At 33.8% G+C, this 23833-nt stretch overlaps 2 protein-coding genes across 2 annotated transcripts in view; one reads left to right on the forward strand and one right to left on the reverse strand.

The window, feature by feature from the left end:
• The window catches only part of LOC123678954 (basement membrane-specific heparan sulfate proteoglycan core protein-like), a 308827-nt gene that overhangs the window by 274039 nt on the left and 10955 nt on the right, over positions 1 to 23833 (reverse strand). The gene's annotated exons all lie outside the window — the stretch shown is intronic.
• Positions 242 to 2791, forward strand: LOC123678964 (V-type proton ATPase subunit F-like). The gene is made up of 2 exons (XM_045616255.1): positions 242 to 409; positions 2415 to 2791. Exons 1-2 carry the CDS (start codon positions 253 to 255, stop codon positions 2720 to 2722), a joined length of 465 nt encoding a protein of 154 aa, XP_045472211.1. The 5' UTR covers positions 242 to 252; the 3' UTR covers positions 2723 to 2791.

Below are 23833 nucleotides of genomic sequence, written 5' to 3' on the forward strand. Positions count from 1 at the left end.
CAGGAGGCACTGAATGTTTGATTATTCAAACAGAATTAAATACACAAAATTAGAACACAATCAAATTTCTTCAAAAAGAGTGTATAAATAGCTAGCAAGTCACAGAATTTCCAATTCTCTATGCCAAATTCTATGCACAGCCAATATAAAGTCCGTCAGAAGTGCCAGCAACTGAATTTACAATTGTAATTAAAATAATTCATAGAATCTTCATGCCAATATGATATAAAAACGTCGTTTTTGAAAGAATTTATGAGCTTATGTGTCATACATCAAAATGATGGGGTAATCATCAGAATGGCGATGAACGTCACCAAATCTTCGAGTGGTTTCATAGATTACCTTTACTATGATCAGCTGATAGCAATGATAGCCGAGGAAGATACTTGCGTGGGATTTCTGTTAGCAGGTAGGATAAATAACTTTTGAATAATTTCAAAATGAATATCTGTACTCATTCGAGAAGAATAAATTAATGGTCATTGAATAGATGTTTACGCCTTGAGGGCCACGACTTGCAAAGACAAAGGATCTGTTTGTCGATCAATGTCATTAACATGTCTTAATATCGGTGATGCAAACAAAATTTATGTCTTATCAGTTATTTACTACATAGATAAATTGGAGAATTCAATTCAATATTACCTAGTTGTCCAGTTGTAGGTATAAATGTTCTCTATAAGACGCACGTTTCTATTGAAAAAATTGTCAAACTTCGAATGCAGGTGAATATTGAAGAAATTTAAAGAATTGAAACATTTACCGAAAAAAATCCGAAATTTTGGAATACGACATTAACAAAAATAAAAATACTAATGCTGCGAACATATCGATTCACAATGTTTCTTGCGAATTGGCATTGGAACACATACACTGTGTACGTAAAGTATGGAACAAATTCATTTTTAGCTAAACAGACCATTTTAAGAAATAATACTGAAACACGTCGATTTTTTATTTTAATTTACCGTATTTTAAAATAATAATCTAATATACAGGCTGATTTACTTTCGAGTAATGACGTCACCGTCATTTTTTTAAAAGGAACCCCCATTTTGTCTCAATTTTCCGATCACTCTAGCTGAGGAGATTCCAAAAATGTATCACATGTTGATTCCAATTGGTACAGGGTGGACAAAAATACAATAGTTTTGTGTGTGCTCATAAAGTGACGCGTAATATTCTTTATTAGTTGAATCAACTATATTATCAAAAATACTTATTGTCTAGCGGCAATTGGTTTGAATGTAACACCCTGTAGTTTGTTACATTTTTAGATTAATAAAAATGAGCTGTTTCCAAACATGTTTGGTACTTGTGGTCTAGCAGACAGAATATGAAAGAAATGATTTCTTATTTTTATACATTTTTATTAATCTGAAAATGTAACAAACTACAGGGTGTAACATTCAAACCAATTACCGCTAGACAATAATTATTTTTGATAATATTGTTAATTTAACTAATGAAGAATGTTACGGGTTACTTTATGAGCACACACAAAACTATTGTATTTTGTCCACCCTGTACCGATTGGAATCAACATGTGATACATTTTTGGAATCACCTCAGCTAGAGTAATCGGAAAATTGAAACAAAATGGGGGTGTCATTAATCGAAAGTAATTCACCCTGTATATTAGATTATTATTTTAAAATACGGTAAATTAAAATAAAAAATCGACGTGTTTCAGGATTATTTCTTAAAATGGTCTGTTTGGCTAGAAATGAATTTGTTCCATACTTTACGGACACATTGTATACAATTCCCACAGTATTTATTCGTTGTGTTACTATCGAAAGTGTATACCATGATTATCTTCTTCAAGTCCTTGTATCCTACGAATATGGAAGTTATTTGTTCCGTAATTATAATTAGCGTCTAGGGGTAAATATAGAGATTGATGATTACGACACGTCTACATCAAAACTCACACTTACGTCAACAAGTTGAATCAAAAAATTAACTCGAATGAAGTTTTTCAGGACAGTCGTCACATAATTCTTCATAAATATCAATTTATGTCCAGAACATGTGTACAGCTGGTTGCTCAACCCATCAAGTGTAATATTTATGTATTACTCTTTTATATCCCATTGTTGCAATTTTTGATGCAATGTGACCCCAATAATTATATGCTGACATAAAAAGGACGTTTGGTGTGAACAGCTTCCGTTTCTTGTTGTTAATAAATCACCCTGTAGAGGAAATGACGGGATGTGACATTATTAAAAGGCTTTTTCATTTCAAATGTCGCATCCAGTATTTCTATATCTTGTTCAAAGTAAAAATTAATTTCGAAACTTAACTTGTTTAGGTTTTCCTACACCTAAACCTCAGTTTTTCAAGGGAGCCATTTGAAGTAAAAAAGCAAATAGTAGAAAATAGTAATAATGCGTGAAATTTCTCCATAGGAATCGGTCAGCGAACAAAAAAGAACGAGCTTAATTTCGCTGTAGCAGACGACAACGCAACACCTGAGGAAATCATGAACCACTTGACCAAATTCATCTTGAGAGAGGACATTGCGATCATCTTGATCACGTACGGCGCTGCTTCCAAAATCAAGCAGTTTCTAGTTGAGTACCAAAGCTTTCTACCGGTAATCTTAGAAATACCATCGAAGTACCATCCTTACGATCCAGCAGAGGATTCCATTATGGCAAGATTGATTGACGTTTATGGAGACGTCGATGAAATACGTAGGCAGTCGAAATGTTAATTCTACTTATATTCACAATTGAAGAACGTATTTAAGATGGTTTCGAAATAAATTTACCCCTAAGTCTAATTCCTATGTGTTTCATTGAAATTTTGATATATGGATTCAATCTCAGAGTATTAAACATAGATAGAGGGAGCATATGTCATTTTCAGTAAGCAAATTTTGTTCCCAACATGAACTATCAAATTTGACATGAAGCGCGCAGAAATGAAAACATATCAGTAATACGATATTTCACTCAATTCGCGAGTTTCTCCACAAAGAATGCACTTGTAATGTCCCATAATGAATCAGCTTTTCATATTAACTCAAAATATATATTGAAATAAATACCTAAATATATCAGAAATTCAGAAAACAAACTTCAAACGTGCCAAACGACGTGAACAACGGATTACACTAGGAGAGCAATATTTGCCAAACCTTGGATTTCAGCAGGTAGATACAGAAAATAATAAATATTCTGCATACTATAAATTCGACAATTAGGAAAAATATCGGAAACCAAATATTCAAATTTGCATATTTAATCGGGAATCGCTCAAATAAATATATTTCATTCAATATAATATTCATTGTTAACGAAATAGTAAAATTGTGTATTTGAAAATATATCACAATCCGACAACATAATCTAACCATGTTGGGGACATGTAAAAATTGCGTATACTCCCTCTATCCATGTGTATTACTCTATGGAGTAAACAATGACAAATCGACCATAACCTCTTTGTGTCATTACATAAACCATAGATAATTGTGACAAAGGAGTCATTTAACCACCGAACCAAAAAAATATATTCTAACAACATCAAAATTTAAAACTTCATATTAGAATATACCAACTCAGTTGAAAAGTTCACAATCGTTAAATGAGCTTTGAAACACACAGAATTAATTATTTTTGAAAATTGTGCAACGAAGAACCTCAGAACAACAATAATTAGTAGGTTTAAATAAAAAGTTACAATATAGTTTAGACAAGTATTGACGCCACATAAAAATGATATACATGATTTTAAAGAATTGTATACGGAACATCAAAATATCAGTTATTATATTGAAAAGTTAGAGATACGTTAGAATACATTCATCACTCTTGGGGAGACTATGTCGACTAATAAAGTCGAATTTTTGGGAAAAATGAGTTTTTACTGATTTGGCCCGAGAAATGTCATAAGTATCTTAAGTATATTCTTCTTCGAAAGTAGTCGTTTTAACAGAAGGCTAGTCGGACAGAATTGTCACAATTGACAATTGAAGGAATTTTCAGATCAAAATTCGAAAATTACAGATCTTATGTCGAAATAATAGTAATAAAACACACTTCGCCAATAACCATTTCAAGGTTTTTTTTTCGAATTGCAATACGTGATTCTGAGAGCTGAAGGTAATGATAAAATCTTGAGCAAAATTTGCAGTATGTTTTAACGAAGGGGTCATCAAAGACTTTGATGCTTCAGCATCCAGACTGAAAAGTCAACGAACTCTGACCGTAGTTCTCAATAAGCGCAAGACCATTCTCAATGCACTATACTTTTTCGAAATGTGGTACCATAAATGAAGCACACTTGCTGCCCTGTATCTTTCGCTCTCTGAAATATTGAGCGGGTATAGCAGATACAGTTACTGCAAATTCTTGTACTACTTTATTATTGATACATTAACTAGAATCTTCCAAGTAATGAACTAAATTATTTATCAATTTATCAGCCCATGTTCGTCAATGCTGCGAAATAAATAAACGTATTGTTTCAGGGAGGCCGTGATATAAATAGGTCTACTTTGAATAATAATAACAGGTTGGTTATCAATATATCTATATAACGACAATAAGTAGGCTCTCAATATCAATTCCAATGTATGATGGTTACGAAATTCAAAGCATTTCACAATTATTTGAATGAAATAAGAAATCTTCATAAAACTCCAAAAGTTAATAATAACAAATAAGAATACACAATAGGCTAAGAACAGTTACCTCATAGGTAACACTTTCAAGAATGAAATGCAAATGTAATAAAAAAATATATTAAAAACATAATTCCTTTGCCTCAAGTGTTTTATTGCAAATTTGGGCATTTCGTAAAATAAAATATGGTAGTTATTCTGATAGTTCGAACAATTTTTTATTAATCATATCTCATATTTGGGTATTTCATACCCAAATTTTGCTTTTTTGAAATAAAGATAGCAGAGAAAGATGAAACTCAAACTCCACGTCAGATGAGTGGTCTGTAGTTTTAACTAAAGTGTTTTTTTCGAGGTATATAACTTTAAGTTGGCATTACTGTTCAAGATGGTGACCAATTCAACAGTTGTCAAGTGATTCATTCTCAGTTTGGTTTGGCAATTTATCATGAATAAACTCACGACTGAACAACGCTTGAAAATAGTGCAATTTTATTTCGAATATAATGGTTCTGTGCGGAATACGTATCGTGCACTACGTCCATTTTATTTTGTTTAGCGATGAAGCGCACTTCTGGTTGAATGGCTACGTCAACAAACAAAACAAAAGCATTTGGAGTGAATCTAATCCTCAAGTGTATGTCGAAACACCGTTACATCCAGAAAAACTGACTGTTTGGTGCGCTTTATGGGCTGGTGGAATCATTGGTCCGTACTTCTTCAAAAACGATGATGGCCAGAACGTTACAGTCAATGGTGATCGGTATAGAACCATGATTACTAACTTTTTCATTCCTGAATTGAACAACCATGATGTCCAGGAGCTGTGGTTCCAACATGACGGCGCAACATGTCGCACAGCTCGTGCCACAATCTATTTATTGAAAGACACGTTTGGTGATCGCCTAATTTCACGTTTCGGACTTGTGAATTGGCCTCCAAGATCTTGTGATTTAACACCGCTAGACTACTTTCTGTGGGGATATGTAAAGTCATTGGTCTATGCGGATAAGCCACAAACCCTTGACCATTTGGAAGACAACATTCGCCGTGTTATTGCAGATATACGGCCACAAATGTTGGAAAAAGTCATCGAAAATTGGACGCCCAGATTGGACTACATCCGAGCCAGCCGTGGCGGTCATATGCCAGAAATCATATTTAAAATGTAATGCCACAAGGTTATCTTGCGGATAAATACAATTCATGTCAATCGAATAATCAATCGTTGTTTTATTGCAATTTAAAGTTCTATAGCTCTAAAAAAAACATCCTTTATTAGCTACAAATATTCTATAATTGCTTTGATCACGTTTTTCAACTGCCGATTTTAGATTATTTCTTGGCAAATATCAGGTTAGTTTTTGGAGAGCTAATTTCTCCAACTTAAACAATATTCAGCTAAATCAGCTGTAATTGAGGTCATAAACTGATAAATCAAAAATTAAATCGTCAATGAATTATAATCATTCCGAGAAGTAGGACATAGTGTATAACTCTAAATTTTTTCAAAGAAAATTTAAATCCTTTGTTCCCTCTTTTTAGTGCATAACAATCTCAAACGAGCAAAAGCGAAAATGTCGATTCAAATGAAATTTCACACTTTTAACGAAATTGATAGCTGCCATCAAATGGTGAAACAATGGGAAGTGGAAATTAATACTTCTTGTTATTGATTTTACCTTGATGGCCCACTAGAGAGTTGAATGAAATAAATTTTTATTATTCAACTTACCTCTAGCCTCTAGTGATTTGTGTAATGTCCAATAGTTCATTCGAATAGAAGAAACTATTATTTTCGTAACATTTCCAATGAAAAGACATCAGAACAGTGATTTATTATTTCCTTCTCACATAATATAATATATTCATTTAAAATTTTATGATGAAGGATCCAAACCTGAGGCTATTTGCTCTGAATTTCTAACACAACATTAAAAATTTTGAAGTAGAGTTTGAAGGTGAAAAATATTTATCTAAGTATCTACTTATCATAGTACCTACTTACTACAGAACACTGATTCCTTTTTAAATTTTGCTTTCTAACCTACAAAATTGCTTCTTCAACAAAGAAGATCCTGGGACGTCCTAGGTTCCGATAATATTTTTTTTCTTTTTGTTAACTTCTTTTTTTAAAGATTAAAGATATTCTACGGGGAAACAACAAACCGAATGAATAGAATTGAATAATTTGGTTAAATAAACAGATACCAGTAGATAGTCGAATGCGATGTCTGCAGAATAACTGCAGTTATCGATTTCTCATCTACAGATCTCAATTCAGCGAATTCCACATCGATATCTGCATAAATATTCAATACACACATCTCATCGTTGAATATTTAGCAGTTAGACACAATAACTTTCGATTTCAGAAATGTATGTGCCAAAAATACGATATAGGTACAACATGGGATACCCAAGGCAAAATATAAATATTATCGATTTTATTTCTGGATTTGACTGAGATCAGAATCATCACGATGAGAAAGTTGGACCAAAATTAGCGTATGTTTCATCAACGGCAAAACCGTCTGATATACTAACTGTCAAAGAAACTGCAACATCCAGAAGGAGCTGTTTAAATTTTAAAAACATAGATAGTATAGCAAGGAGTAAATGATTGAATTTGGAGAAGAAAATCGTGAAGGTTTTTTCATTTTACAACAAACCAGCTATTCGAGGAGATCCAAAGTCGATGTTTAGTTGTTGTTAAAATGCCTAGAGCACGTATACGCGGAATTTATCGCCAGCTAAGTGAATTTGAAGAGGTCTACGGAAAGCGGGGTTGTCATTTCGAGAAATCGCTAACCGAACGAACATAAATCCAACTACTGTTATGAGATGTTGTCAAGCGTGATTTGATAATGTCTAAAATCGAAGAAGAGTAAGCACCGGATGTCGAAGGGGCACAAATGAAGGTCAAGATCGACGTCTAACACTTATGGCCATTAGAGACCGATTTGCGACAACTCGATCTTTGGCTGATGAGTGGTTAGGAGAACAATGACATCCTGTAACTGTCCGAACGGTTTACCGCCGGATAAGGTCTTTTGGACTGTAGCATTATCGACCCCATATTGTGTTACCTCTGACGGTTGAGCATCGACGGCAACGATTACAGTGGGGCAGAGAACGTCAATATTGGAATGTGGAATGGCATCAGGTCGTCTTTTCTGATGAATCTCGATTCTCCTTGGGTGCACATGATGGCCGAAGAAGGGTTAGACGACGACGGGGAGAAAGGCGTGAACCTCAGTTTGATGTTGAGCGTCGTGTACACCGGACAGTAGGCGTTATGGTATGGGGTGCTATTGCATATGCATGTAGGTCATCTTTAATTTTGATTCGAGGTAACATGACAGCGCTACGTTACCTTCAAGAAATAGTGGAGCCATATGTTCTCCTTTACCTTAACCGGCTCGAGAATCCAATATTTCAGCAAGATAATGCCCGACCGCATGTTTCCAGAGTTAGTTCAAACTTTTTCGAAACGAACTATATGAATCTTTTGTCATGACCGCCCAGATCCCCCGATCTTTCGCCCATAAGGCATGTTTGGGACATCATGGGTAGAATTGGAAATTTACCCCAGCTCCACGGACTTTGGTGGCTCTGAGACATGAAGTACCTATAGGTAGCTTGGGATAGTATCCCCCAAAAAGAAATAGACCATCTTATTGATCAATGCCGAGACTTGTCTGGGAGTGTATAGATAATATAAACCCTTCATTTTTTTCTCTTAATATCAATCATTTACTCCTTGCTATACTATCTATGTTTCACCAAAAAAAAAATTAAAATTAAAACAGCTCCTTCTGGGCGTTGCAGTTTCTTTGCCAGCTAGTATATTTTATTCATGAAATCGTGGAACGTCATACAACTAATGAATGAATCAACTATCGCGTTCAATTGTTGTCTGCAACTGAAATTAATCTGATCTAGACCTATGTGCAGACCACTCGTCAATTCCTCTTCATCAGTGTTATTATGTCCTAAAAAGCGCCACAAATTCTTATCTAGCGTGAGGTGACCTGGATTAAATCTTGGATTCACATCTGTCTGTACCATTGCATTTATCAACACTCTTTATGATTATAGTTGATGAAATTACACGACTGTGTCTGGCTCCGCTTCGAAATGAGTGTTTGAAGTACCCTGGAATATAGCGAGATAACATCGTCAATAAATAAGATGATTATCATGAACACTTCGTGTATTAAGGTACAATAAACTTGGGACTTTCTCGATGCAATACATGCGCCACTCCTCGTATGGTGATCGTGCTTTTCGGTTTCATGGATTTGCTCTGCGACACTCAAAACACGTGAACAATAGTAAAGGGTGCTTTTCTTAGAGCTATAGAACTTTAAATTGCAATGAAACAACGATGGATTATTCGATTGACATGATTTTTATTTATCCGCAAGATAATCTTGTGGCATTACATTTTAAATATGATTTCTGGCATATGACCGCCACGGCTGGCTTGGATGTAGTCCAACTGGACGTCCAATTTTCGATGACTTTTTCCGACATTTGTGGCCGTATATCGGCAATAACACGGCGAATGTTGTCTTCCAAATGGTCAATGGTTTATGGCTTATCCGCATAGACCAATGACTTTACATAGCCCCACAGAAAGTAGTCTAGCGGTGTTAAATCATAAGATCTTGGAGGCCAATTCACAGGTCCAAAACGTGAAATTAGACGGTCACCAAACGTGTCTTTCAATAAATCGATTGTGGCACGAGCTGTGTGACATGTTGCGCCGTCTTGTTGGAACCACAGCTCCTGGACTGTAACGTTCTGGCCATCATCGTTTTTGAAGAAGTACGGACCAATGATACCACCAGCCCATAAAGCGCACCAAATAGTCAGCTTTTCTGGATGTAACGGTGTTTCGACATACACTTGAGGATTAGCTTCTCTCCAAATGCGGCAGTTTTGTTTGTTGACGTGGCCATTCAACCAGAAGTGCGCTTCATCGCTAAACAAAATAAAATGGACGTAGTGCGCGATACGTATTCCGCACAGAACCATTATTTTCGAAATAAAATTGCACTATTTGCAAGCGTTGTTCAGGCGTGAGTCTATTCATGATTGCCAAACCAAACTGAGAATAAATCACTTGACAGCTGTTAAATCGGTCGCCATCTTGAACAGTAATGCCAACTTAAAGTTATATACCTCGAAAAAAACATCCAAGGTTTCACCGTAGAATTGTTTTTCGTTTAGTTTTTGATTTGACTGATACTAAAGGTATATCATAGAAAATGTATTTCGTCGAAAACCCATCGAAACACCTATTATTAACCTAAAAAAGCAATAAATCCGACAAAATTCAATGCATTCGGGTTTTATTGCATAACGTAAAACTGGTTGCCATGCACTTTGCTAAAAAAAATCTGATATATTAACGGGTTTCGAGCACAGCGAAGACCTCCAAGCCTCTCCAAATTGTATAAGTACATAACAACGACGAGAGAAAGTCACAAGGTGCATTACTTGGCCTAAATTCGTAAACAGTCAATTTCGGCACTCGAAAGACACATTCGCGAGATAAAACTGAACGCGAATGAGACAAAAAGGCATGAAAATATGGATTGAAGACTGTGAATGTCGTCTTCAGTCTTCAGCAGTTGATTTTTATTCTGCTAAATGCGAAATATTCAAAACATCCTGAACAACTCTGGTTTTCCAGCGTAAGTTTTTAGGCGGTGACTCCTCATCAAGAATTAAAGGGAGTCTTTCAACAAAAGCTCTGAAGTATTACCTTAAAAATTCACATGTTGAAAAAAAAAGCTATTACCGTTGTTTTCTTGAAATTTCTTATGGTGAAGAAATAACATTTTATGATCATACTAGATTTTTTCAATTTCATTTACAGAAGATGTATTCAGAGTTTTGTTTTGTATTTTTTCAACAGGAAATTATTGTTGGTACAATATGAGGATTGAAAAATTTTTGTAGTTGATCGTTATTTTCATAATATATTTCAATTTTGTTTCGTTAAAATTTCTACTCAAAAATGGTTTAAAGTCTCTGTATGAATTATCTAAAAAAGTTCAAAAGGAGACACTCGTGAATTTTTGTGTTATATCACATAATTCCCGATGAGATTATCCAGGATCCATACGAACATTAACCTACTTCTTCATAAGTGACCATTTGACATCAATCAAGTCTATTAGGATAAGGCACATTCGTCCTGACAATGAAGGCCCAATATCCAATTCCTCTTCCTTCCTGCTGCCCGTTTGAAGCTAATGCAGTGCAGGAAATCTGGAGTTCAGCTTGTGAAAAGTATCGCCAATATTAGAGTGAGATCCTGATGGAAATTTCACTTCAACTATGAATATTCGGACTGCGTGTAGATCCAACCTTCAAGTTGAAAATTCGAAGAAAAAGTACTGAAGGAAATAAGGATCAGTTATTATTCGTAGATTTTCATTTTTTTATTTGTGGTACTTCCAATGAATGGACCAATCCAATGAATAAGTTCCGGGCCTGCGGCACAGATGGCACCATTTTATTGAATTTTAACAATTTTATAGTGTTGTTGATGTTTGTATCGTTCCATTTTTAGTAATGGCTCAGTTTTAACTTTTCATATGTCAAAAGATGTCAGTTTAAAAACTGACAGTTGCCGAGACAGCGGGCTATTCAAAATGAAACCTTCTGTTGTAAAACCCTGTATTAAACAATACTACTTTATGATTTTAAAATAACAGCAAACTACTTTATGATTTTAAAATAACAGCAAGTTCAAACTGCTGTTACCTATTGTAAATGAACTGAAAGACGAACTCGAGAATAAGGCTCAGGTGCATGTTATCAATAATAGATCTGATGCACTAAACCCACCCACGAGTGTACAAAGCTTGAAATATGCTTTCCAATCCAAACAATAAGCCTCTCGTGAATTCAAAGTCTGTAAGATTAATTTTCTAACTGGTGTTACATTACTCAAATCATATCTTCGCCTCCTTATCGATTATCTACTGTCTATTCAACCTCAGATTCTCGCTCTGAACACAACTTCATTTTGTGGTGCTTCCAAGCTAAGTTGTGTGTGAGGTATATAATTACATTTTAGTTACCTTCACCTTGTAAACTACTTATTGGGAGAGGCGTATGTTCTATAAGAAGCCGCAGTAGTCATTATGCAAGTGTATAATCTTCCAATCAATAAGAGTTGAAAAGTATACAATAACAGATGCCATCTTCTTCTGATGAGATATAAAAATGTATTCTTGATGTTAGAACATGGACAAAAAACTGTTAGATATCGTAAAGATAGGTCCTATACAAATGTCAAAAATAATTTGAAAAAATGTAACTATTACACCCCTGGAGATCACTGAATATTATATAGATGTATGTGGTCTTCAAAACCTCAATTGAAGCATGAATGAACAAGCCCTAAAAGCTCCTGACTTCACGTCAGTATTTTCTTCATTTATTCGATGTTCTGCTTGAATTTTCTGTGGTTCTGTTGAATTTATTATACAAACAAAATATTGCTAATACTGTGTCCAAAGAAAATTGGAAAATTTCAGCGCTTAACCATAATAGAGTGTCACGTGTAGGGATTCATCAAGCCAAGTAGCTTGACATTTTAACCAACTACTTGACTTGAAAATCAAGCTCGTGAAAAATAACATACTTGAGCTTGACTTGACTTCATTTTAGATTATTATTGCTTGAATTCATATCAAGCTACTTGATATTACTTGAGCTTGATATGCACGCGTCGCACGGCATATATTTCTGCAATCTCGTGCGCGCTTAGACTAAATAAGGGGATTCCTCGAGCGTCGAGAGACTGAAGCATTCGCCAGTGTGACTTTATTGGTAGTTTTCTCACATTTCTATGAAATCTATTGGTAGGTTTTGGAAGTTTCAGAAATATCTTTCCAAACTTGACCGAAATGGTTAAGGATTTTTTATCAACCCCAGCATCTTCATCTCCTGTTGAAAGACAATTTTTCAGAGCTGCTCTTACAGTTACAAAACTTGAAATAGGTTAGGCGACAAATCCGATGCCTCATGTTTCTTAGATTCTGGACGGAAAATCATGAAATCAAATAAAGCCTGGAGGTTTCTAAATAGTAGATAATAAACTTCATTTTTTATTCTTTATTTTGTTAGGATTTATAGTGATTTAATTTATGTTTCTATTTCAAAAAAGTTTATATTTTCGGTTCTTTTATACAATGAGTTTAATAAATGAAAGAGTTTTTTGCAAGGTTCCTTCTTTTTTCATCATTTTTTTATTGATGTGACACTACACAATGAAATTGCTAAAAATCAAGTAAGTAGATTGATATGATTCAAGTACTTGATGAATAAATACTTCACTTGAGATTGAAAAACTACTGCTTGACTTGAGCTTGAGCCAAGTAGCTTGAAAATCAAGCCTAGCCGTGAATCCCTAGACTCACATCAATGGTGGAACAGCCTGTATATGAAGCTTTTCTCAAAAGTGACGAGGGTCATTTTTACATTTTCTTTCTAAATTACGATCTTTCAAATATATGATCATTTTCTCATCGAAATTTTTCGAAGTTTGAATGAAATTTAAATTTCAACGAATCAACTGGAAATTGCCAAGAGTTCTAGAAACAATCCTTAATGTTTCCAATAATAAAAATTGTTTGCATTCTCATTCGTGGTTTAAAAAAACTTTGTTGATTTTCAGCACGTGAAACGAATGATTAGGACATCGAAAATATGTTGGTTATATGGAAACCGGAAACGTACGTTATAGAATCGACTGTAATCCTTTTAAGCACATAATTCATTTTAGCATTACCGCAACTGAGAACATCTGAAGAACAGGTTTTTCCGTTGATATGGTATTTGAGTCACAAAGTCAACTGTTTTATGGAGATTCAAGATCAAATATTTCCCTTTGAAGGAATAGCAATTGAACTAACAATTTGAGGCCTTAATCGTATTGTGTTACCTATATATCTTGAGTCAATGAACTCATTTCTGATTAGATAAGATAACTTTTATGCTCGAGAAACATGAATCGCTTCAGAAAACTCTCGAGTAACAATTTTTTGCTTACTCAGACGAATATAAGAACAATTACATGCCTTCAAGTTGTACAACGCATTGAATTAAAATGAATTCTATGAATATTTCGAACGAACTAAGTAGGACTGAGTTTCAAAAAGTTGCAAGATAGCAAATACAGGATTTTTCTCATTCCTTAAATTTTTATATTCAGTAGTTAAGCTATAATTATGAAGTTAAGTCTCAACTATCTAACTATAAATTTGCTTACTTGCTTCATTGAAGAATAGGTCATGGATAAGATACTACTTCCGTGTTCAATATCAGTGCAACATCTTCAGCCATGAAGTTTATGTTAGTATCTCAATTTCAAATGTACATTCAGTAAATTTCTTGAAATACAAGGTTCTGGTGGGTAAAAATTCCGTCAGTGTTTATGTTCATTTTCAACAAAGAAATTTTTTTAAATTCATAATCATTCCATCGGAAATTAATTTTCACAGCTTCGTTTTTCATATCTTGGAAGAAGTTTGTTACATTCAGCATTCATGTTAACTTGATTATATAATTCAAAAAAACTATGTTTTCGGTTGAAATCAAAAACATCAATTATAATAATAAGTAATATTATCTGACATGTCGGAAAATTTCATAGATATATTGGAATATGAACTATCAAATTTGACATGAAGCGCGCGGAGATGAAAACATATCAGTGATTACGATATTTCACCCAAGTCGCGAGTTTCTCCACAAAGAACGCACTTCTTTTGTCCCATAGTGAATCAACGTTTCATATTAACTCAAAATATATTGAAATAAATACCTAAATATATCAGAAATTCAGAAAACAAACTTCAAGCGCGCCAAACGTGTGAATCAACGGATGACACTAGGAGAGCAAAAGTTGCCGAACCTTGGATTTCAGCAGGTAAATACAGAAAATAATTAATATTCTACTGATTATAAATTCGACAATTAGGAAAAATATCGGATTCCAAATATTCGAATTTGCATTTTTAATCGGGTATCACTCAAATAAATATATTTCATTTAGTATAATAAACATTCATAATGATATAAAAAAATTGTGGATTCAAAAATATATCACAATACGACAAAGTAATCTAACCATGTTGGGGACATGTAAAAATTGCTTATACTTCCTCTATCTATGCTTATTTCTCTATGGAATATTTTTATATCAATGGAGAATGTTAGTTCAATTAATTATCTGATTCAACGAAAAATAAATAGTCGTCTACCCCTTATTTTTCACAGCTTCAGGAAGACAACGAGGGTCCACAATATTCTTATCATCTTGATCAGAACTAAAGCTCAAATGCTCAATTTCAAACAAAGTTTGACGTAAGCCTTGTTTTAAGATACCAATTTTCATCGAATTCTATACAAAAAATATGGGACCTACATCACATTGATCAATGCATTTCAAGAGCTGAAATATTATTCATTATTGGATTTTTTCACAGACAGAACCAGCAAACTGTCTAAAATTCTCCCATTCAAGTCGGTAACTGTTATCTCAAACGATTGAAGCTTCCATTCAAATTCAACTTTGTTGACATAATTCGCTACAATTATTTGATATATAGTAATTCTGGTCAATATTTACCTCCACTATCATGCATTCTTAATTATTGTCAATCAATAAATGTCAGCAATATCAACGAAAAATATTGTATAATATTGACCTATTGAATGTCAAGAAAGATTAAGGGGTAGATAGAATCAAATTGGAAACATCTGGAGATCATTCGTTAAAAATAGATTATCCCAAATTTTGGCACAATCATCACTGAGAATTCCGACAAGGATTTGTGAAAAACGAAATCAGGAACTGCTTGATATCGAATAAAGCGTACAAGGTCGTTTACTTGAACTCCAGCAAAAAAATATCTCCATGAAATAAATAGATTACCTCCGAGAATAATTGTTCTGATCTGATGGGACATCAAACCTAGTGAAACAACTGCCGAAAGTAATTTATAACATACCTACATGCTCTGTCGAAAAAAAATTAATATTTTTCAAGGAGATAGTTTTTCATTGTGTCGTCGAGGTAAATATTTGTTCATTTTTAATATTGAACAAGCAAAGAAACAGAATGGTGAGTTTCTAATGAAGAAGTAATTATAAAATTGACTAGTGACGTAATAATAGAATAATGGACAATGAATAAGTGAATACTATCTCGAACTTATTAATTAAGTTTCAAGGTTTGGAATACCAAAATTTTGATCGTAGTGGAAAGATAAATAATTTATACCTTTTTTCGATGAAATAATGAGATTTCACTTTGACATGTGAGATTAAAATTAAATAATTGTCAGTTCGATATCTACCACGTAACCACGGTGTTTGGAAACATTTTATCTATACTGGATGTATCATAAATAATTGGAATCTATAGAATTTTTAGCCCAAAAAGATTTAACACAAATTACATCGAAAAAATGTTTCTTCTGTTTTATTTCAGAATTTTGTGTCCGTAAACTAAAACTATTTGACTTATAATTTTCATATTCCACATAAAGTGTAGGTACTAATATAAACCCTATTAAACCTACTACCATTCAACAAAAACACAAGTACGATATGAGTTATTTTTTGAAATAATAGTCCTTCATTCAAGTCACTCCAAATGAATTGATGGAATGATTTTTCCAACGTTCGATTCCTTCGAATTGATTCATTCTTTTATCACAGAAAAAAATCTAATGATTATCCACTTCCAGACATTCATCATGAAATAACCGAATATGAAGTGTTTCCCTCTTTATTGGAATAGATTCAACAATTTGATGTAAAGATAATGTTAGACTGAATGGTTTTCCTGTCCTAGATAAATATTGTACAACCTTTTCTGACTGAATACACTGAAAAAGTGGCTATAAACATAACTTCACCTGAAACCCACAATTATAGATACATTAAGAGGCACCAAATCATTAATCATCAAGTGATTTTTCTGCAAAACTACATAGAACCCTATCGAGCGTATATTGATTGAAAATATATCGGCAGGACCGTCTTCGACTTTTTTCTAGGGAGATCACATAAATATCTACAGCTTGACAAATTTCCTTTCGATCACACCGCTGAAAGGGTAATCGAATGGTTTTTAATTTTTTTCTTCATTTGATACAATCCATATTATATTCCTATTGGAAGAAAAAATGTGTGGGGGTTGAGAGCATAATTTGTTTTTCAAAATAAAAATCAACGGGTGCAAGAGTTTTCCTTAATAGTTCTTCTTCAAGAATTATGGGCTTATTACGTTACTTTTTTAGCTAACTTTATTCTCATTTATCCCAAAAAAAAATTACAAGAATAATATCCACCGAAGAAAAATTCGAATCAAGGATTTTTTATTTATTTTTTTCAAACACTCCACTAGAACAATATTATTTCCCGAGGTCTCGAAGTATGATAGTTTTTCTTTTTCGAACGCACTTATCCTAGATCCACACAAGAAGGTTTATGGTACGGAATAAGAACTGTGATGGAGCAAAAAGTTACATGGAACTCCGAGTAGCGCTGAAGTCTCCCTTACCAATTGTCCACAATATTCAAAGAAGGTAATAAAGCAAACAGTTTCCTGTTGGCTAACGAGTTTGGGGCATACGATTGATAAAAACAATAGTGGTGGTATATGGGACATGTGTAATTTATAGACTTCTCGGTTTATGTGTTGCAATTATTGGATATGGAATTTATTCACCTCTATATTCTAATTTTCCACCCACACATTGTTTTCAAGTCCGCAGGTATCTTCATGGCAGGGATTGATTTCGATTCTATTTTGTATGGAGTAATTTAGGAATCAAATTCGATAATGATTCGATAGTAAGTACGCTTCGTGCAGTACGGGCAGATTATGGACGACATAATCGTCCATCTGAGCCTAGATTTGGTAAAATAATGAAAAAATTCGGTGCGCACAACATTTGGGCCTCTCTTACGGCACGCTATGGCGTATTTTGCTTCTGAATTTGCATCTTCATCCGGTTGATACAAGAATCCAGGCCAGCTAACCATGGAATGCGAAGGAAAATCCCCAGGACGTGTAATTTCCCATTTGGGCGATGTGAATTGGCTAGGGATTCACGGATTGGCTTGATTTTCAAGTAGTAGTTTTTCAATCTCAAGTCAAGTCAAGTATTCATGTATCAAGTACTTGAATCATATCAAGTTTTATTGTGTAGTGTCACATCAATGAAACAATTGATGAAATGAGAAGGAACCTTGCAAAAAACACTTTTATTTATTAAACTCATTATATATAACCGAAATTATCAACTTTTTTGAAATATAAACATACATTAAATCACTATAAATCATAACAAAATAAAAAATAATAAGAAAATAAAGTTTCCCAATATTGAGAAACCTCCAGGCTTTGTTTGATTTCATAATTTTCCATCCAACATCTAAGACACATGAGGCATCCTATAGAATTGTCGCCTAACCTATTGCGGGTTTTTGTAACTGTAAGAGCTGCTCTGGAAAATTGTCTTTCAACAGGAGCTGAAGATGCTGGCGTTGATAAAAAATCGTTGGCCACTTTAGGCAATAGATTTCATAGAAATGTGAGAAAACTACTGATAAAGTCACACTGGCGAATGCTTCAGTCTCTCGGCGCTCGAGGAATTCCCTTATTCAGTCTAAGCGCGCACGAGATTGCAGAAATATATGCCGTGCGACGCGTGCATATCAAGCTCAAGTAATTTCAAGTAGCTTGATATCAAGTTAATAATATATATCTAAAATCAAGTCAAGCTCAAGCGTGTAATTTTTGACGAGCTTGATTTTCAAGTCAAGTAGTTGGTTAAAATGTCAAGCTACTTGGCTTGATGAATCCCTAGAATTGTCCGACAAGATCTTGTGATTTATCGTCTTTGATTTTTTTTTGTAGAGGACATTTAGATGATATTGTATTCTGCAAATAATGAAAAGATCCAAACATCAAAGCAAAATCAAAATTTGACCGGTATTCTAAATGGATGTGTTTTTTATTTACCTATACGTTTACTTTCGGATATAATGGATAAACCTTTATATTTATAGAAATATTCCACTAGACTGTTTTATGCGTTTCCTCTGATTGGTTTTTCTTGTGGTATCTGCCATAATAAACCAATTCTTTCGAATCCTTTCAATTCACGAAATTGCGGAAGAGTAAAAATAAAATTTTAATTAGGTATGTTTAAGATATTCGGCTCTAAAAATATCGTATTATTATTATCGACAGAGAGCAATCGGTGTGGTGTTATGTTCATCGCTATTCTGAAACCCGTGGAATTTCTAAGGCATATTTTATAACAGGCATATTGCACTCGTGTAGACTGTAGAGTGTATCAGTTTACTTCCTCATTGTGCTATTGTTTCAATGCAGGACAGGAAGTTTACGATTAATGTATCTGTTTATGCATTAAGAAATGTAATATTTTGATTGAGTCGGTGAATTTTCGGTTCTGCAATATTGCAATTGACTTTTCACATTTTGATACGTTCGAGTACAGAAACGAATAACTGAGTTTTTATCATGTTTTTCGAGTTTTTGAGAAAACAAAATTAGAAAGCGAATAAATCGAATAAAATTCTAGAAGGATATCAGAAAAAACACCCAAAGTCTCGCTGACAACAATCTCAATCTCAATCGTGTCGAGATTTTTTGAATGGAGAATAACAATTTCGAGATATATAATAATATTAGGCCAATTGAAAAGTCCTCGGTCCGATGCACAGAAGGCGGTGCTAGTATTAAATCCATATGATTTTTAGTTAGTACCAACCTTCAAACGATACGTGTCAAAATTTGACAGCGTCCAACCAATAGTTTGTGGGATATTGCGTTGTGAGTGTAGCTACTTTTGTTATTTGAAAAAAGATGGAAAAAAAGATTTTCGTGTGCTGATAAAATATTGCTTTTTTGAAGGGAAAAATACAGTTGAAGCAAAATCTTGGCTTAATGAAGGGTTTCCGGGGTCTGCACCAAGAAAATCAACCATTATTGATTGGTATGCTAAGTTTAAACGTGGTGAAATGAGCACCGAACGCAGTGGAGCCCAAAGAGGCTGTCACCGACGAAAAAATCAAAAGAGTTCTCAAAATAATTTTGAATGACCGTAAAGTGAAGTTGATTGAGGTAGCAGACATTGTGAAGATATCATCTGAACGTGCACATTATATCATTCTCGAATATTTATACATGAGAAAGCTGTGTGAAAAATGGGTGCCGCGCGAGCTCACAATCGATCAGAAGCAACAACGTGTTATTGATTCTGAGCAGTGTTTGAAGCTGTTTAAGTGCAATAAACCTGAATTTTTGCGTCGATATGTTACAATGGATGAAACATGGCTCCATTATTTCACTCCAGAGTCCAATCGACAGTCAGCCGAGTGAACTGCACAGATGAACTGAATCCAAAGCGAGGAAAAACACAATAGTCAGCTAGCAAGGTTATGGCATTAGTATTCTGGCATGCGCAAGGTATAATATTCATTGATTACCTCCAAAAAGGCCAGACCATCAACAGCGATTATTATATAGCGTTATTGGATCGTTTAAAGGATGAAATCGATGAAAAAAAAGGCTCCATTTGAAAAAAAAAAGGTGCTGTTTCATCAAGACAATGCGCCGAATCACAAAACAATGAAAACAATAGCAAAATTGCATGAATTGGGCTTCGAATTGCTTCTGCATCCACCGTATTTGCCAGATCTGGGCCCCAGCGACTTTTTCCTGTTCTCAAACTTCAAAAAGAATGCTCGATGGAAAGAAATTAAGCACCAATGAAGAAGTAATCGCCGAAACTGAGGCCTATTTTGAAGCGAAAGACAATCGTACCACAAAAATGGTAAGTATCGAAAAGTTGGAAGATCGCTATAATCGCTGTATCGCCCTCGAAAGCAACTATGTTGAATAATAAAATCGAATTTTGCCAAATAATGCGTTTAAAAGTTTAGACCGGGGACTTTTCAATAAACCTGTAATAATAATAATTTCACCCATAGCATTGAATTGTAATTGGTTTTCATTTGTGAGTGTTAATTATACAAAAGACAACATCACCCAAGTTGACTGAAAGAATGAAAATTGAATACAACATGAGCTGAACATAAATATCATTCTTGTACATTAAATCAATATTTCCCAAATGGAAATGATAATTATTATTCTCCGAAATTCTGAGAATAATGAGCCAAAATCAACCAACCAGCAATGTAACTGCATGAACAAAACGGCAACATAACAACAATACGAGATTGATATATTGAGATATTCCAACAATCAATTACAATATGATATACAGAGAGGTTTCGAGAATTTTTCTCGAAACTACCCTTCATAGAACATAGAACAATCTAATTAAATCCGAATTTCGTGAATAACTAGCCAATATTCGTGGAATTATCCGAGCCAGAGCTCTATTAATGCAATAATTTCATTCGATAATTTCGTGATGAAATTCTTGTGACAAATTAGGTACATCAATCGTTTCATGCCAAGTTTTTTTGGCCAATCGGGTCGTCCCCATTTCAATTAATTGGGTATACCACCATCCCCAAAGTTTGTTTGGAAAATTATGTTATAACTTTGTGATTGAATATGGTGGGTAGATTTCAGGAAAAATTATTTATTCATTCTCGATTTTCGGTAAACGTATGTTGGAACGAAGTTTTAGTTCATATAATTGGGTAACTGCAGATTGAGCGAAAATCTTCAAATATTAAGTTTGCACCAGAAAATATTTGTTTATGATTATTTTGATTATTGGGAAAAGGGGATCTCAAGTTTGTAAAACTTGGAAAATGTTTTTTTATCCGAATCTGATTCGAGAAACTTAAGCACTTTTAGAATCAATTCATGTTATTGTGAAGTGACCTAGGTTGTGGAATTTTTCAGAGAAAATTAGTGGATGCAAACTTTGTATGGAATTTTTAACAGTTTCAGTTATCTAATAAATAAATCGTTCCGTCCTTATCTCAACTTGATAGTTAAAAGAAACATCAAATGAAGGATGCAGAACTAGAAAATCTACAATCTACAGATACACCGAAAAAATAAGAAATGAGAAAAGAACACGAAAACAGATTGATACGAATTAAAGTTAATCAAGCTTGAAAGGCCGAAAGAAATACCAAAAACAAAAAATATATACACAATATTTATCATCATGAGAAGAAGAAGAGTAAAACGGAATAATGGAAAAAATGCACTGATTAAAACAGTGGACTCATCTATGATTCGTTATGAGTATCATTTGAACCATAAAAATTACTGATAAAAACGTCCTAGAATTTTTCGAATATCTCGGACAGAAACCAAGATATAGCAAAAAATTTCAAAAAGTCTGTTATCAGAAACTCCCTGCAATTCTAGAACGAATCATTATATCAATGATCTATTTTTTGTTATCTTATTATTCCGAAAAAAGAGATCAGAGGAGATTTTATAGTTCTTGAGATGCTTTCAATGAGCATAAAATTTGAGACACCCTGTACAATGTGTTACCGTAAGTCTGAATGAAATTTTCATTGTATGCAACTTTTTGACAACTTTTGTAATAACAGTCGCCCCTCACAATATATTACCCTGTGTATCTCAACAACTAGACATAGCAAAGCCAATTCTGTTTGACATTATAATTGTGTACTAGAACTAAGAGTAATGACAAAAAATTCCACGGACAACTTTTTTGATAACTGGGTGAATTATGAAGTAAACTCATTTCATTTTGAATAATGTTCGACTCACCCAGTATCTAACAAAAATTTTTATTAAAAACCATTTTAAAATTATCACCTTATGGGTAAGCAATATTTGTGTTTTCGAAGTGTTTTATTCAAAATGTTTTCCTACAAGAAATGTTACTTTGAAGAAATGCCATTTCCCATCTTCGACACCCTGTATCTCGAAAACAAGTCATATGATTGAGTTGGACCGATAGAATTTCTTGTTCAGGAAGTCATATTCTACAGCATACGAAAAATTCAGAAAAATTTACCGGTGACAAATTTTCCATGAGGCTCTTGCCTGGTCCTTCATGCAAGGAATCTTTCATTTTCGTTTGTTTTAAGAAACTATATAATATTCCATCAGCACATAAATGATGCACAACCTCATACCGTTCTTAAACAAATAAGATACCAGAATTCAACAAGAATGACGAAAGTGGAAGAATTCTTTACTTTCTTGCACCATATGCCTTCGAACAGCCGATTTTCAGATGAATCATCTCAAGGCGAGACCCAAGTTGTCCATTCCACCGCCCACATCAACATTCAAGACACGTCCAAGAGTATTCTTTTCTCATTTTTCAGGCTATAATAATAAGTGATCCCCCTATTCGAAGTTTATATGAAACTTTAATTCTTTGTGCTTCGTAAACGATGATCGTAAAGTTTATTAGCATGATTACACATAAAATATCATTAAGTCTTTTTGCCTTCCATTAAGTGGATTTATCATTGAGCCTTTCATTCATGTCGTCACGTATGCGAGCATATGTCGCCATCCTTCATCTTAAGAGCTTTCGTTTTATGAACTTTTTTCGTCGATGTCCGTCAGAACTAAAAGCGAGAAAAAAGTGATCGTTATACATTTTCTCGGTAATCGATAAGAAACTCTTTTGTTTCGCATTGTAACCATACCGAAAATCACATTGAAAAATAAACAGTTCTTTTACGAGAATATGAAAAAAAAATACATATTTCGGTTCAGGTATTCTACTATTTTCTCTCAAAAGGGGTATTTACCCTTTCAACGATCAGTTCAAAAATTAGTACACCATATTTTACGCTAGAGATCACTATTTTTCATTTTGAAGAGTTTTTCATTGTGAAAAGTTTAGATTTATTTTTTTTTAATGAAAAACGAAATTTTAATTAAAGAATTAATAATATTCATGATATAAGTAACTCTTCAGACAAACATTACTTTTTTCATGCATTTTCACATAAAAATATTATGTTGTTCTATTATTGAAATTTGGTGGAGTTATTTGAAGTATTAAGTGTACAATTTTCCTTCCGACCTTTTGCAATAGATGGCTGTAGCGGTAAGTGATAGTCGGAATAAATAGATCGTGGATGTCATACAATAAGCTTAGGTTATCGTAAACATAACGTCATCGAAATATTAGT

Source organism: Harmonia axyridis, chromosome 4, assembly GCF_914767665.1.
Source record: "Harmonia axyridis chromosome 4, icHarAxyr1.1, whole genome shotgun sequence".
Lineage (NCBI taxonomy): Eukaryota > Metazoa > Arthropoda > Insecta > Coleoptera > Coccinellidae > Harmonia > Harmonia axyridis.

Bases quoted from the DNA above. Each gene is read 5' to 3' on its own strand.
- LOC123678964 (XM_045616255.1), top strand. From the start codon at position 253: ATGAGCTTATGTGTCATACATCAAAATGATGGGGTAATCATCAGAATG. The intron at 410-2,414 runs GTAGGATAAATA...ATTTCTCCATAG, and splicing joins CGTGGGATTTCTGTTAGCAG to GAATCGGTCAGCGAACAAAA.